Genomic DNA, 16,736 nt, shown 5'->3' with positions numbered 1-16,736 from the left:
AGGGGCCATGCAGGATCAGAGCCATTTTACAGACCCATTTTTTTTTATCACTTTTATTGCTGTCACAAGGAATGTAAACATCACTTGTGACAGTAATAGGCAGTGACGGGTACTCTTTATGGAGAGATTTGCGGTCTAAGAGGACCTCAAACCCCTCCTCTGCATTTAAAAGCATTCAAAACGCCAAGTTTGGCTGTTTTGAATACGGTCATTTTTTTAAAAAAAAACTGGCGCCTTTAAGGCTCCAGTAACCGGAAGAGATGTCATGACATCTCTTCCGGTTACTACATCAGAGACCCGATCAGAGCCAATTCTGGCTTTGTTTGGGTCTCCAGCCAGCTGGCCGACGTGTCGGCTGGTTGCTCGGGGGTCCTGGTGGGATGGGAGACCCGGGCAGAGCAGCGGGACGTCCGCTTGTAATAAAAGCTGAGCGTCTGCTTAGCTGCATCGGTTGTAACTTCAAGAAAGTCGACCGTCGGCTCTAAAAAAAAAAAAAAAACTGTACCAGGGTGATGCCAGTCGATCCCTTATATATATATATATATATATATATATATTAGTAAAATACATGCAAAAAGATGTGCAAAAAAAGTGCATTTATTTTTCATGCAATACCAGGATCCTGCAGATTCTCAGTACAATGTCTGCCTGTACCTCTAATACGGGCAGGCTGTTACTGAATGGCAGGAAGAATCAATGGACTACGAGAGCGCTCAGCAGCTCCCTCATACTTCATTGAGAACTACAAACCGTCGGCAAAACTTGTAGTTCATTCATTCACAGTACTCTATGAATAATTCATGGGGATCTGTGGGCAGAACCCTGCACAGCCACACTGTATTTAAATTCTGACAGCAGGTGCAGGGAGAAGATCCCCTGCCTGCTATCATACAGGAGCAGGAGAGGAGGCAGGACCTAGAAACAGGCTACATGTTCCACACTAAATACGGGTGGGAATTTAACATGTTTAAAAGGTTAACTTATCCTTTAATGACTGATGAAAATCAATGCTCACATAAGAGTCTGGCTTTTTTAAAAGCTCCTATTCATTCATCATTTGAGATACTGTTCTTGTATTTTTCAGAAGAACAGATTTGTTCGAAAGGGAGCAATTCATCTCCCAATCTTAGCGGTTTTGGCAGGGTGGACACAATGTTTTAGCTGACAGTACCGCCATTCATTTATAAGTTCCTCTTTTTAACTCATGAAGAGGCTGGCAGTTGTCTTCTATACAGGTAATTAAAAAAAAAATTAATTACATGTCTGGATGTAATCTGAACTAAATTCAAACAAAATTCTATATTTTAATAAACCAATGAAAGCATATATATTCAGGCAAAGCAAAAATAAAAATGCAGAAAACTGACCTCCTGCAACATATGCATTAGAGAAGCCAGTGTGTGCAAAAGGAAAATTAAAGCAAAATGTCTGTTCCTAACCCACATTTCAACAAGCGTATCTCAAGGTTGGGTTTGGACCAAAGCTGAAGTGTGAATGCTCAGACTGGATGGCAATGATTTTTTAAAAACACAAGGTACCATGTTCTCTTTGACTCAAGGAGCTGTAGCTGACTATACCTAAATGGTCCTACAAGAAATCCTGTAATGAGAGCTGTGGATAGGGGTCCGTCCCAGGCGCTCTGTGAGGACTCTGACTGGATGGGCTGGATGCTGCAGACAACTGGGTGAAAGGAGAGGCAGAGAGAAACAAGTCTAAGAATGACAGAATATGAAAGCGGAAAATGTCATGACACCAGAGAAATGGAGACTCACACAGAATGAGGACGACAGACAGCAAAGCAGAAGAAAAGCACAAACTGATTATCTTTCAGGTACATCCAGCTATACCAGTTCTATCCATCTATACCAGTTGGCCTGGACTTATTTTTTTCTCATGAAAATGGTTATCTTCAAAACATACACATCACATTTTTTAACTCCGAATTTGATAATCAAAAAACAGTTAATCCTACATACATAGATACACTATATGGCCAAAAGTTTGTGGACACCTGACCATCACAGCTTGTTGGGAGATCCCATTCCATAACCGTGTAAAGAAAACGGAGCACCTCCAAGTGCAGCATTTATTGAACAATATCAGACACATAGTAATGGCAACTCACATGTTGAAAGAAAAAGACAAGCTATGAAAGCTTTACACTTGACAAAAGAGCGCGCATGCCCAGTGGGAGCCATGCGCGAGCTCTGAAACGCGTTGTGTCATCCCATAGCCTCCGGTGACGTCACACAGCGCACGCTGCGTTCCAGCTTGGTCCTCTGGCGCTCAGCCGCATCCGGAAGACGGACGATTCCCAGGACAGTGTAGTTCCGCCCTTCAGACCGGCTCTCGGCATCTCCACTCCTCGGGACCCCTGGATTTCCATCAGCCTACCACCGGAGCTTTCATAGCTTGTCTTTTTCCTTCAACATGTGAGTTGCCATTACTATGTGTCTGATATTGTTCAATAAATGCTGCACTTAAAGGCGCTCCGTTTCTGTTTTCTTTACATTGTCCCACAGCACCGACTTCACTGTGTCCTACGGAGCAGCCCTTACAGCAGCATTTAGACAGTCTGATCTACACCTTTGGACTTTTTATTGGACTTATACCCCTTCATACCTAGTCCATAGACTGTTTATAATTGCAGTCCAGCTATATCTGTGTTTCTTTTTTTTTGCAGTCCTGCATCACCCCGACTAGCTTATTACTCAGAGCGCTTGTTCTTTTCTTGTATATCATTCCATAACCATGGGCATTAATATTGAGTATGTCTCCTTTTGCAGCTATACCAGCCTCCACTCTTCTAGAAAGGCTTTCCAAAAGATTTTGGAGCGTGTCAGTGGAAATTTGTGACCAATCAGCCATTAGAGCGTTTGTGAATTCAGGTACTGAGGTTAGGGAAGACCTGGCTCACAACTAGCAGTCCAACGGTAACCCAAAGGTGTTCAGTAGGGTTGAGGTCAGGGATCTATGCAGGTTACTCTGGTTCCTCAACACCAAACTATTTGGTTGATTTACTAAAACCGGAGACTGCAAAATCTGGTGCAGCTCTCAAAAGAAACCAAATTCCAGGGTTTCTTTTTTGTCAAAGCTTAACCACTTGACCTCTGCTCACTGTGCCTCTACTGCGGCACAGTGGCTCGTTATTGTCCAGCGACGTAGACCTACGTCGCTGGACTCCTCCCCCTGTAGGCGGCGCTCGCGCGCCGCCGGAGGCACGCTCCCGCTGTTTTCATTCACATCGCATCGATCGTCGGGGAATCTAGTTTGGAGATCCGCCCGCCTGTGTAAAAAGAGCGGGCAGATCTCCTAAGTGACAGGGACTGACAGATCGGAGTGTTCGGCATAGCTGAACATCCGATCTGTCCTTGTGTCACACAGTCACCTCCCCCCCCCACACGTTAGTAAGCACCAGGCATACATTAACCCCTCCCTCTCCAATATAATGAACCCCTTCCCTGCCAGTGTCATTTTTACAGTAACAGTATATATATATATATATATATATATATATATATATATATATATATATATATATATATATAGCACTGATTACTGCAGTAATGTCACTGGTACCCCCAAAAGTGTCAGTCAAGGGTCCGATCTGTCCACTGCAATGTTGCAGTCCCGCAAAAAAAAATAAATAAATAAATCGCAGATCGCCGCCATTACTCGTTAAAAAAAAAAAAAAAAAACACCAGAAATCTTTCCCTTAGTTAGTAAACGCAATAACTTTTGCGCAAACCAATCAAAATACGCTTATTGTGATTTTTTTTACCAAACATAGGTAGCAGAAAACAAATTGGCCAAAAATGTAAAAAAAAATAGATTTTTACATATTTTTGGGGGGGAATTTCATATAAAAAAAATGTTAAAAATATTGTTATTTTTTCAAAATAAACGCTTTTTTTGTTTATAGCGCAAAAAGTAAAAATCGCACAGGTGATCAAATACCACCAAAAGAAAGCTGTTTGTGGGAAAAAAAGGACGTAAATTTTGTTTGGGTATGGCGTTGCACGACCGCGCAATTGTCAGTTAAAGTCGCACAGCGCCGAATCGCAAAAAGTGGCCTGGACGCAAGACAGCAAAATCCTCCGGTGGTAAAGTGGTTAACTGAACAAGCGGATGTTAGAAGCCAATTGGCTACCATGCACAGCAGCACCAGATTTTGCACTCTCCCGTTTTAGTGAATCAACCCCAATGTCTTTTAGAACTGGCTCTGTACACAGGGGTACAGACATACAGAAACGGGCCTTCAAACTGGTACCACCAGGTTGGAAGCATACAATGGGGTCATATAATAGGTGTCAACAAACCTTTGGCCATACAGTGCATTACACATTCATTCCCTCAAGCGACTGGAAAATTTTACTTCTCATTAATTTTGTTCTTTCTCCACTTTTTGCAGTCTCATTAATGGATACTTTTTAAATCTCCCAAAGAGAAAGCAGCAAAATTTTAAAAGGCACAGAAGCATCTTTATGAAGTAACCATCACATACTTTTAAAAATACTGCAATAAAGCTGTTTAATAAAGTTCATGCGTCACTTAAGTGATCCATGCAATATAACCTTTAGTCTAGGGTTCACATTTATGCGATGCCAAAGGGTGCGATTCTCACTGGAGATTTTTGCTGGCGCTCAGTGCGATTTTGCGTTGTGATGTGTGCTAAGTGTGATTGTAATGCAAATTCAATGCATTTTCTGAAGGGATAGGCCGCAGTTGCGATTTCTGCGAGGGGGAAATATGTAAAAATCTACACAGAAAAAGCAGTATTCGCACACATCTTAAAACAAGAAGCGATTTCATGTCGGTTTCCATTGAGGTCTATGGAGAGGAAAATCTCATCTCAACGCAGTAAACTGGCACAGAACCCTTTTGTTGCAACATCGCATTTACATAGCAAATTGCAACGCATAGATGTGAACGACCGTCATTGAACACAATGGGTTTTTGAATGACATGCAAATCTAGGCTTTTTGTAACACATCAAATTTGTACCAGTGTGAACCGCCACTTAGTCACTTAAAACCAAGCACCTCCGTTCTTCCTCTGCAGTGGATCCTAGATTGACCCACTGTTAAGTCAGATAACATCAGAACAAACACAGATATCACATGTGTGGCATCTGTAATCATTCCACTTTTCCTCCATCTTGTAATGTAATCCCTATGAGTGGAAGCAGACATTTATTTTCCTAAAAATCCGCTCTCTGGTGATGCCTTTAACCACTTCAATACTTTTCCCCCTTCCGACCCAGGCCAATTTTCAGCTTTTAGCGCTGTTGCATTTTGAATGACAATTGCCCGGTCATGCAACACTGTACCTAAACCAAAATTATGTCATTTTTTTCTTACAAATAGAGTTTTCTTTTGGTGGTATTTGATCACCGCAAGGATTTTTCTTTTTTGCTAAAACAAAAAAAATACAAGAAAAAAAAAAAAAAATGTAAATGGATACGTTTTTTCCTGCACTGATGAGGCCGCACTGACAGGCACTGATGGGGTGGCACTAATATGCAGCACTGATAGCCAGCATTGGAGGGCACTGGTAGGCGGCACTGATGGGCAATAATGGGCACTGGTGGGCAGCACTGAATGGGAAGGCACCACTGGCAGGCTCCCTGAGACCTGATTGCCAATCAACGGCTCTTCCTGTTTACTATGTGACCAGCTGTGATTAGACACAGCTGGGCACATGGTAAAGAGCCTACGTCAGATCGGAGATACGGTGACACACCGCAGCACCGGAGGCGCGCAGAGCGCATTATCCTGCCCGACGTATGACGTCGGGTCAGGATAATACAACCACCTTCCCGCCGTCAATTGCCTATAGGGCGGGCGGGAAGACGTTAAAAGTGGACCTCAACACAAATTTAATGCATTCTGACAAACCTGAATAAAACTGGATGTGGGATGATGCATCCAGCCATCCACAGTGATATACTGCTGACTGTTTTTGATTTGTGTAATCACAGGTCAAAAATGGATTGCTGGACTGCCCATGCAAAAGGAACCTTAAAACGCAATCCCACATTAGCAGGAAAAACAAATAAATATTTTTTGCCAGAAAGAATTGGCATATTTAACAGACCAAAGGGAAGCAAACAAGAAGTTCATGGTTAGGTCTTACATACACAGAAAAATGCCTGACACCACACACAAATTAAATGGTAATCCGAAGTATGGATATGCTAAACATCGTTACATTGGTTCAACTTTGACCATGACTGACTATGTACATACTTGGCTGATGCCCCTAGAGCACAGGTGTCAAACACAAGGCCTGAATCGCGGTAACATCGCGCAAAAAAAAAAAAATCGCGGGACGCATTACGCCCAAAAAAGTACAAGAGCTTCTTTGGAGCGTAATGCGTCCCGCGGTTTTTTTTTTGCGCGCGATGTTACCGCAATTCGGCAGGCGGAAAACGCGGCAACATCGCTCAGCGTTTGAGGTACTATTGCAAATCACGGGCAACGCACAGGCGTCCCGCGATTTGCAATGATTTCCAGATCGCGGGCGGAATCACAGCGATTCTGCTCGTGATCCATACGCTGACATGTGAATGCAGCCTTAATCACCGCTGGGTTTTTTATTTCTTACAAAAAAAAAAAAAAAAAAAAAAAAAAAAAAAAAGAAAAAAAGACAGATAATTAAAAAAAATAAAAATAAAAAAGTTTTATTTTCGGTGAGTAAATTTTTAAAATAAAATGTTTTTCTCCTTCACTGATGTGTGCTGATGAGGCGGCACTGAGGAGGAGGTACTAATATACCGTACTGATGGGCACTGTTGGGCGGCACTGATGAGCACTGATGGGCAGCACCATCAGTGCCCATAGTGCTGCCAGTCAGTGCTCATCAGTGCCTAGATGAGCAGGAACTGACGGGCAGCACTATGGGCACTGATTGGCACTTTATTTCGCTTTTCTGTAATCAGGGCACTGAAGATCAGTGCCCTGATTACATGTCCTTGTCTCCCCTGCGAGGAGGAGCCGCTGATCGGCTCTCCTCACCTCACACTATCAGAGTGTGAGGCGAGGAGAGCCGAATAACAGCACTTCCTGATTTACATGTGACTGGCTGTGATTGGACACAGCGGATCACATGGGTAAAGAGTCATTTCATTGACTTTTTACTGAGATCGGGGTCATGCTGTGTCCTAGCAAAACGGCGCGGCCACGGTCACCGCTCTGTGTGCCCCGGGGGCACGCAAGAGAAGCTGTTCTGGTGCGCCGTCATATGACCGCGTCCCAGAACAATGGATACACCGCTCCGCCGCCATTTGACGGCAGGCGGGTAAGAAGTGGTTAAATATGTCAAGGCCCTGACAATAAACCATTCAAGATTGTAAGTATTTGCAGCCCTCAGTTATAACCGGATATTGGAACACATCAATAAGCCCAACTAAGAATGGGAGCCTGGAATTGGGTACCATCATAAAAACGGGGGAATTAGTCGCTCAATCTCATGACCGATATCTGTTCTTCTTGCGCAAATGAAAACATGGCATACTTTATGGATTCAGAAGACAGAATCAATGAAGATAAAATCTAAAAGCATCTTGGCAGACAGAAAACTTTAGCAAAAGCGCTATTAAACCCAAAGGTATCTTTTGCAGCTTAAAGTGGATCTTCACTGCATCGGAGCACCACAAACCAAATACACCATTTCATTAATTTGCAAAATGCAAAGCAAACTTCCCCATCCAGCCCTATCCCCATGCTTTATTTTGTTGAGAAATCACTTTGAAAAACCCCCTAGCATTTCAGGCCGTGGCCATCTTGAGTAAGGTCAAAAGATTAAATGTAGCATTTACTTCCTGGAATACATCTGCCCTTAGCTCAAACATGCAGGAAGGTGTGCTTAGCTGAGCAGACCCTCCTCCTCCCATGAAGACTCCTGGGATGTATGACATAATTTGCCTAGGCAAGAAAATCAGCTAACTGAAGAAATGTAAAAAAAAAAAAAAAAAAAAAAGTTAAAAACAAGCAAATAGGATATACTTTCCTATCTAATTACTAATGCTAGCAGCATGAGGATTAAATATTAATCATGCTTATTGGGAGAGTGAAGTTCTACTTTAATGTGGCAGCAAACATTTTCTATGTGTTTTTTTCCCCCATTAATTTCACCTGGTGTTGGGATACTTTTCTTTTAAATTTTCCTCGACAGCTTAAACTGTTAAAAGGAAGTTGTAAAAAATGTGATTTTTAACTTATAAAATCAATTTCTCTGATGTTCATTGACGGACACAGCTCCTTATCTTATTGACCATTGGGTTATACTGTCCCCTACAGGAGGAGTAGGACACTAGGCAGGTAAAAAGCTCGACTACGCCTAAGGGGCAGTCCCAGGAGATATACTCTCACTCTCAGCCAACTCTAAAGAGGGATGGGTGCTGTGTCCATCAACGATCCGAGAAATAGATTTTACAGTAAGTCAAAAATCCCATTTTCTCTTTCGTTCATTGACCAATTATCTTCTTGACTATTGGGACATCCCAAAGCAGTGTCAAACATGAGGGGTGGGAACGGCAAGAAAAAATTCCCAAGGCTAAACCATAGCCAACCAGGTAACATGGAGCTCAACCATAAACAACTGGAGCTCACCTGAAAAAACAAATACACCCTCAAAGAGGACCAGGTCCTCTAAACAGCAGTCTGCAAAACCTTGCGACCAAAAGAAGCATCCGCAGATGCCAACACAACCACCTTCTAAAACTTTGTGAAAGTGTGCACAGATGACCAGGTGGCCGCCTTGCAAACCTGCAGCACTGACGCCTGATGACAGAAGGCCCAGGAAGCATTAAGCACCCGAGAAGAATGCACCTAAACAGGGAAAGGAGGAACCTGACCCCTAATGGAATAGGCATGAATCACTGGCTGACCCATCTAGAAATGGTAACAGCAAAAGGAGACCGTACTGGAGGAGCCAAGTGTCGAACTCCCTAGATAAAGGTATGCACCAAGGAAAGTGTGGCCAATGGACATTGAAAGAAAACCGCCAAGGCTGAAACTTGTCCCTTCATGGTACCCAAGGCCAGGCGCTGCTTAACCCCTCGGAGGAAAAGGGGGAACCTCAAGAGACTCACACCACGCAATATACGTCTTTCATGTACAATGGTAGATCTTCCTAGAGGTCGATTTTCTAGCCTTTAAAAGCCTCGGGAATCACCAATGCAGACAAACCTCTATCCTTCAGCACCTGGCTTTCAACAGCCAAGCCCTACAGTCAGCAACTGCAAAGCAGGATGGAAGATTGGCCCTTGGAACAGCAGACCTAACAAAATAAAGTTTTAGGAAAATAGGAAAAAGTTCAATTTCAAAGAAAATAAAATGCCAGGACCAGAGATCCCAGCAAGGAACTAGGTCCTTACTACTTATCAGGCAGAAAAACTATAGCTGAGAATGGGAGTACCTGCCCCACAGGCTTAGTCAAGCTTTTTCCTGCCTAGTGTCCTACTCCTGTAGGGGGGAGTATAACCCAATGGTCAAGATGATAAGGAGCTATGTCCATCAATGAATGAAAGAGAAATAACAGAAAATTAAAATAAAGCAAAAAAATGCCTTAAAAAAGAAAACTAGTGTCAATACATCTTTGAATTGGAAAGCTGCAATAATACATTTTTGTTTTCCCGTTTAATAGTGCTTTCAAGACCAAAAAAAAAAAAAAATGGATTTTTGTAAGATCTTACCGTAAACTCCTTTTCTCTGTCGCTCATTGACAGACGCAGTCCTCTTTGATTAATATCAAATTGGGTTATACTGCCCTCTACAGGAGTAGGACACTAGGCAGAAGAAAAGTTCTGGCCACACCTTAGGGGTAGTCCCAGAGGGTATATCCTCTCTCTCTCTGCTACAGGATGTCAGTTATATCACAAAGCAGTGTCAGAGAATTTAACCCAACCCAACTCAAAAATAGAGGGGCGGGTACTGCGTCTGTCAATGAGCTTAAGAGAAAAAGGATTTTACGGTAAGATCTTACAAAAATCCATTTTTCTCTGTTGCTCATTGACAGACGCAGTCCTCTTTGATTAATATCAAATTGGGACGTCCCAAAGCAGTACCACAAATGAGGGGTGGGATAACGGAAATCAAAATCCAATCTAGAAGGCCCACTCAAAATCCAGCCCGTCGCCCAGATCCGGCATAATTGCTTGAAGATCTCACAGGAACTGGAGAAAAAAAAGCTGCCTAAAAAAGAAAAAGTTTTTCTAAAAAATCTTGCCAGGACCAAAGATCCCAGCAAGGAACTTAGGTCCTTACTCCTGACTAGACAGAAAAAAACTGACATCCTGTAGCAGAGAGAGAGGATATACCCTCTGGGACTGCCCCTAAGGTGTGGCAAGAAAGTTTTCTTCTGCCTAGTGTCCTACTCCTGTAGAGGGCAGTATAACCCAATTTGATATTAATCAAAGAGGACTGCGTCTGTCAATGAGCGACAGAGAAAAAGTGTTTTTCATCACAACACACTGTACTGCAGTACTGAGCATTGTGGTGCCACTGAAAGTGAATGGTACCAGAACCCACTGCAATGATGAAGTGTTAACCTCTTAGCCACTTTAGCCCCAGCCCTATTTCGGACACTTTTTGTTCACAAGTTAAAACCAGTATTTTTTCCTAGAAAACTACTTAGAACCCCCAAACATTATATATATTTTTTTAGCAAAGACTCTGGAGAATAAAATGTCGGTCATTGCAAAATTTTTTGTCACGCGGTATTTGCGCAGCGGTCTTTAAAACGCCATTTTTTTGGAAAAAATTTGAAAAATCACATTTCACTGCATTTAAAAAATACTAAACAGTAAAGTTAGCCCATTTTTTTTGTATATTGTGAAAGATGATGTCACGCCGAGTAAATAGATACCAAACATGTTACGGTTTAAAATTGCGCCCCCCCGTGGGATGGCGACAAACTATGGTCAATAGAGATCTCAATCTGCGACGCTTTAAATTTATTTAACGGTTACCAGTTTAGAGTTAGAGTGTAGCTCTTTTTTTTTTAATTATTGCCCACGCTCTGGCGATCGCGGCGATACCTCACATGTGTGGTTTGAACAGCGATTTCATTTGCGGCTCGACTTGCGTATACGTTTTTTTTTGTGCGCGAGCTAACGGTGACGGGGACAGCTAAATGTTTTTTTTTTTTTTTTTCCTATTTATTTTTTCTTTTTTTTTAAACTTTATTACAGGTTTTTAAAAAAAAAAAAATCTGATCACTTTTATTGCTGTCACAAGCAATGTAAACATCCCTGGTGACAGCAATATGTAGTGACAGGTACACTTTATGGAGGGATCGAGGGTCTAAAAGACCCTAGACCCCTCCACTACACTTCCCTGTATGCAAAACGCCGAAAACGGCATTTTTGCATACAGCCGTTTTTCAAATCTGCCGCCTTTTGCAGCACAGTAACCCGGAAGTGACGTCATGGACGCCGCCTCCGGGTTACGTCATCGGAGACCCGATCGATGCCGTTTCCGGCATTCATCGGGACTCCATCCAGCCGGCGGACGTGCCGGCTGGGTGCTCGGGGCTCCCGGTGGGACGGTAGCCCCGAGCAAAGCCGCGGAAGGCGGCGGGAGGGGGGGGACGTCCCCTCCCGCCCCCCCGAGTAACGATCGAGCGGCTCCCGAGCCGCATCGATCGTTACCGACGGAAAGCCGACCGTCGGCTTCAAACAACGGTACCGGGATGATGCCTCTAGCTAGAGGCATCATCCCGGTATAACCACTCAAAGTCAGCCGACGTAGAGGTTACGTGACTGGTAGTAAAGTGGTTAACCTGGCCATAGATGGTTCTAATCTGTTGAACCGGCCAAAATTCGAACCATCTATGGGCAGGCTGATTGTACCCAAATCCATCCATCAAATGACTTGGGTAGAAATAGCATGTCAGATTTTGATGAGTTTATTGCCAATGGCAATAGCCACCAGCAATATTCACTAAGTTGTTCAAGGTGGATAAGGGGAAAAAAAAACCTTTCTTGGCACACTTTTCCCATTTTGGGATTCATTCTTTTCATTTGATCACACTTGTTTCTCGCTGGTTTTCCCAGCACACCTTTTGGGTCTTTCTCACTCACCTATCTTGGACGGTATATCCTTCCCTGCCTATTCCCTCCCCTTCCCCCCCCCTACTCAGTAGCACTTTGATACACGGTTATACACATTTTCGTTTACTCCCCACTCACACTCCCCTTCTTGGGTCTACTCCACCCCCACACCATCCCTGGTCTTGGGTCCAGTTTCCCATTTTTTTTATATATTTTTATATTATCTATACATTATCTATTATGGCCTACTTCATTATCCATTATATCTTTGAACATATACCAATATAGCCCATCTTATTCTACATTATCTTTGGTTTTGGGCTCAGCATTTTACTATTGTATTGGTTTAGCCTAATACTACGGTAATCATTTCCTTCAACATATTCCAATATAGCCCTTTATGACCTCAAATGGAAATTCACTTAATGTATGTGGACCTTGCGCCCCGGTCGTGTGCGGAATCCTTGCTCCCTCAGTTCCCTTTAGGAACGTACCCTCGGGTGGCTTCCAGCCTCTTGAACAGTGTTCACCCTATTGTAAGTTCATTTTTACATATTTTCTCAATCTTCCAACCCCTTTTTTTGGATGCTATACCAAACATGTCATATTTTTTAGAGATCGAAATGTGCCTGCTCCTGAGGAAGTGAACTATGTTTCACGAAACGCGTAGAGCCCAAGAGGCCTTTTCAACTGATTACCAATGTATAGCATGCATCCAATCCCCATCTACATTTTATATCTGTTGGTCCTATTTGTTTTTGTGTGTGTATCATTTATTATGACTGTATAATGGTATCCATGTGTATATTGTATACACCCCCTTTGAATTTATGAAAATTCAATGTACCAATGTTTATGTGCTATAGAACATGTTAATAAAGATGTGATGATTTATCATATGCTCCCTTATGCTTACCAGCAGTTGTATATGCATTACCTATACATCATCATATATACACTGGCCACACCTCATATAAAGTCCCACGCTCCATATTTTGAACACTATGTGTTCCCCATTATCCTATGTTTATAATATTCACTAAGTGTTCTCCTGTTAGGGAGAACCCAATAGCTCAGAGGAAGAGATTCCCCCAATCAACACAGTCAAGTGATTTTCTCAAAAGAAAATTGCCCCATCTATGGCTGGCTTAAGTCACCACGTGCTAATCACTCCCGCTTTTTTCGCCATCCTCCCTGCCCATTATAGTGATGTGCCGAAATAGTACTATGAGGCCAGCTCTACATTTAAAGGGTCTTTGCATTATGACGTGCACTTTAGTGTTGCTTATTAACAGACAGATTTAGGTTAAGGAATCTCATCCCAGAAGTGACATCGCTAGTTCATAGGGAAGAAGCTAAATGCTGGTCACGTTAATAGCTGCTTCCACCACAAGGGAGTAACAGGGAGACTTTGCTCTTACTAAAAAGAACAGCTCATGGAAGACACTGGCATTCATTTACATTTCTCCCTGTCTCAACAGATGAACGGTCTGTGAGCCAACAACTGTGAGCCACAATCGATGTCTAAAGCGGAAGAATGATGACTATAAAACACACAAAAGAGCAAGTGTACACACTTCCCCGGCTGGCTCATTCAAACGAACTGCAAAAAAAAAAAAAAAAAGGGAGCTCTCACAGCTGATAGCTATAGAAAGGATCCGTTTCATTACCACATACTGATATCAATTAGCTCATGATGATAGAGATGTTAAGCTAAAGCTCGGTGTCCTATTCCAGCATTTCCCAAACCTTGCTTAGTCAAGTGCCCCCATCACACCCTTTAATTTCACCTGTACTTGTAGAGAATACCACCCACATCATTCACCTATATTTCAGAGACGCTTCATAAAAGAACTCTACCCAACAAGCCCACCTTTTTTTCTACCCAAGTTTCCTGCTAGATAAACAATCGGGGCCTGCCTTTGATCCACACTAGAGAGATCAACTCCAGGTTACCTGCACCTAGTACAGTTTTCTTTCAACCATGACTTAAATGGGTATCGGTTAAGCTTCCAAAATGCACTAGCATTTTTTCTCTTATGATGAACAAAAATTGAAATTGACTCTTAAAGGATAAAGTACACCCTAACACTAAAATCCCAGCAAAGAATAAAAAAAAAAAAAAAACCCGTATACATACCTTTCTTGAAGCCAATCCGACCCTATCCCACGCTGAGCTGTCAGCCGTGGCTTCACTGTGAAGGCGGGTGCAGAGGACACTTCCGACAACGGAAGCCCCATAATAGGTCTATAGGTGATGTCACTTCCCATTCATTTCACAGCCCTTGTCGGCTGTGTCCTCTGCAGAGCTTCCGCCGCCGGAAACTGGATCAGATTATCGAACGATCGGTCGTCCGTTTTTTGTGGCATGCTAGTCTGATGTGGAAAGTGGAGAGGTTATTTTCATACGAATTTTCCCGTATGACCGAATTCTACTTCAGAAGTGATGTCATGTGTTGGATTGCTTTGTATGTGTTCTTTCGTCTCTGAGCATGCCTAGTCTTGCTTTTAAGATTTTTTTCCGCCGAAATCTGTACTAATGAGACGAAAATCGGACGGTGTATTACGGACGCCAAAAATTTTATAGCCTGCACATCAGGATTTTGTCAGCCGAAAAGTCGGAGTTGGCTGTCGAAAGCACCATACTAACAATCTGAAAATCGGTCGGACGAATTTTCCCTACAGATTTTCTTATCGTGTGTACGGGCCTGGAGGAGCAGAGCAGAGAGTCACGATTCTCTGCAGGCTGAGGATCAAGAGGTGAGGGATCAGCAGTGTTTGATCGCTCAGTTCTCGGTCTTAGAGGAGGAAAGGGACAATTGCAGCTGGGATCGGTGCTGCAGCCATCTAGTGGTGTGCGATTGTTTATTTTTTTTGATTCCTGACCTTTTCTTTGAATACAAACTTCTGAAACTGGGATTAAAGCACATCTAAACCTAAAAACCAAAAGGTAAAATATTGCAGTTTACCAGTCCTTAGCCACTGGGGCTGCATTCATTTTTTTCCCAGCCTCTTCTCCCTTTATTTTTACCTGTTGACCTGCAATCAACACACTGTGGCTTTGCTCAGTGCAATCTATGGAGGAAGCCATGGCTGTCATCCAAGCTGCTTTCGTGATTGTGACTGCACAAACGATAGCTTGGAAGGACGACAAGATTGTTTCAGCTTTCTGTTCAATTCACAGGGCAATGACACAGCATTTCTAGCAAAATCAACATAATGGACATTTTGCGTTTTTGAATAAAACGTTGTTAGCCAGAAAAAAAGAAACAAATGCAGCCACCAATTGATAACCTGATAAACATATTTTGTTCTTCGGTTTGATATCCTTAGATACTTAAGAGAAAAAGTCTATAGAGCAGACAATTACCTCTTACCACTGCCATTTATTCATAATAAATTATAAATATGAGTCAGGGAGGAGGGGCTGCGATGTCACAATTTCCACCTTGTCTAGAGAAGATCTTGTAGAGGAGAAGCCACTAGAACAGCACTCAGAAGTTTATGGAACTCGCTGTCAGTGAGTCAGAAGTCCTCCTCTGCACTGTGTGTGACATAAGATCAACCTGTTTCCTCACCTGACACATACTCACAGTTTTGGGTTTTGAGCATTATCCTATACACAAACATGCAGAATAAAAGGGAACATTGTTCCAAGCTACTGCTATGTCAAATAATATATATTAAAGAATGTATGCATACTTCTAGGACAACACAACATTCTGAAAAGCCTTCAACAGCTTAATATTTTTATTCAGTTCACAGCAAAACTAGATAAACCTTCAATTTTTCAGATACTTGTTTAGTCGCCTGGGGACCATTTTGTCGATTACATCATGTGACTGTTGCCACTATGAAGCTTGGCGCCTAACACAACGCTGGCTTCAATTGAGCCGATAGGCAGAGTGTGCAATTGGCCGGCAGGTACACATTTAAGACGGACTGTGTTACCTGTGCTCCTGATACAGGGCCGAAAGGATTAGGTGGTCTCATTACAGGTTGGTTGTATATTAATGCTTGTTGTTGTATTACTGGCACAGATCCCATCTGAGGAGGCTGTGAAAAAAAAAAATTAACACAAAGGATTATTCTTTTCTATATAACGGCTCTCTGAACAGCTTATTCTTAATCATGCTTTGATAATATATGTTCACCTTTAATTAAACTAGCAGAATTTTCATTTATAACTACGTATTGCATGTAAATTCCTGATGTATTTTTGTATAGATAACTGCAATTTCCTGATGAATTTTGTTACAAACTGAGATGAATGGTGTAGACACCATCAGGCTAGTCATACCACAAATAAAAACAGAGGAGGCTCAGTTATATTTTGGGGCTTATTTGCCCCATCTGGCACAGGGGTGTCTTGAATCAAAATCTCTAGAGTAGCATTTCATAAGCTTTTTTAAATTCTGTATTAACAAAAATGAGATTTTTGTACTTACTGTAAAATCCATTTCTCTGAGTTTGATGGACACAGCGCTCGATAAATCATAACTAGTTATATTGTCTCCTCCAGGAGTAGGACAAGGCAGAAACACCTGGCTACGCCCATGGGCCGTCCTCAGCTGGTATATAACCAGTCCTCTCACTGACCCTAATCATGGGGCACTAGTCCTCTCACTGACCCCAATCATGGGGCACTAGTCCTCTCACTGACCCCAATCATGGGGCACTA

At 42.5% G+C, this 16,736-nt stretch overlaps 1 protein-coding gene across 9 annotated transcripts in view; it reads right to left on the bottom strand.

Moving 5' to 3' along the window:
- Window positions 1–16,736, bottom strand: part of PICALM (phosphatidylinositol binding clathrin assembly protein) — a 227,370-nt gene that overhangs the window by 5,508 nt on the left and 205,126 nt on the right. For 8 of the 9 annotated variants that reach the window (XM_082246083.1, XM_082246081.1, XM_082246086.1 and 5 more), the window contains 2 exons: window positions 16,007–16,111; window positions 1,578–1,680 (listed from right to left, as the gene is read on the bottom strand). In XM_082246083.1, coding sequence (XP_082102209.1) covers window positions 1,588–1,680; window positions 16,007–16,111 — 198 coding nt within the window. In that variant the 3' untranslated portion in view covers window positions 1,578–1,587. The remainder of the gene's footprint in view (window positions 1–1,577; window positions 1,681–16,006; window positions 16,112–16,736) is intronic. The other variant, XM_082246084.1, reaches the window with a different exon arrangement.

Source organism: Pelophylax lessonae, assembly GCF_965119305.1.
Source record: "Pelophylax lessonae genome assembly, chromosome: 2".
NCBI classification, from domain to species: Eukaryota; Metazoa; Chordata; class Amphibia; order Anura; family Ranidae; genus Pelophylax; species Pelophylax lessonae.
This window is presented reverse-complemented; position numbering and strand designations above follow the sequence as displayed.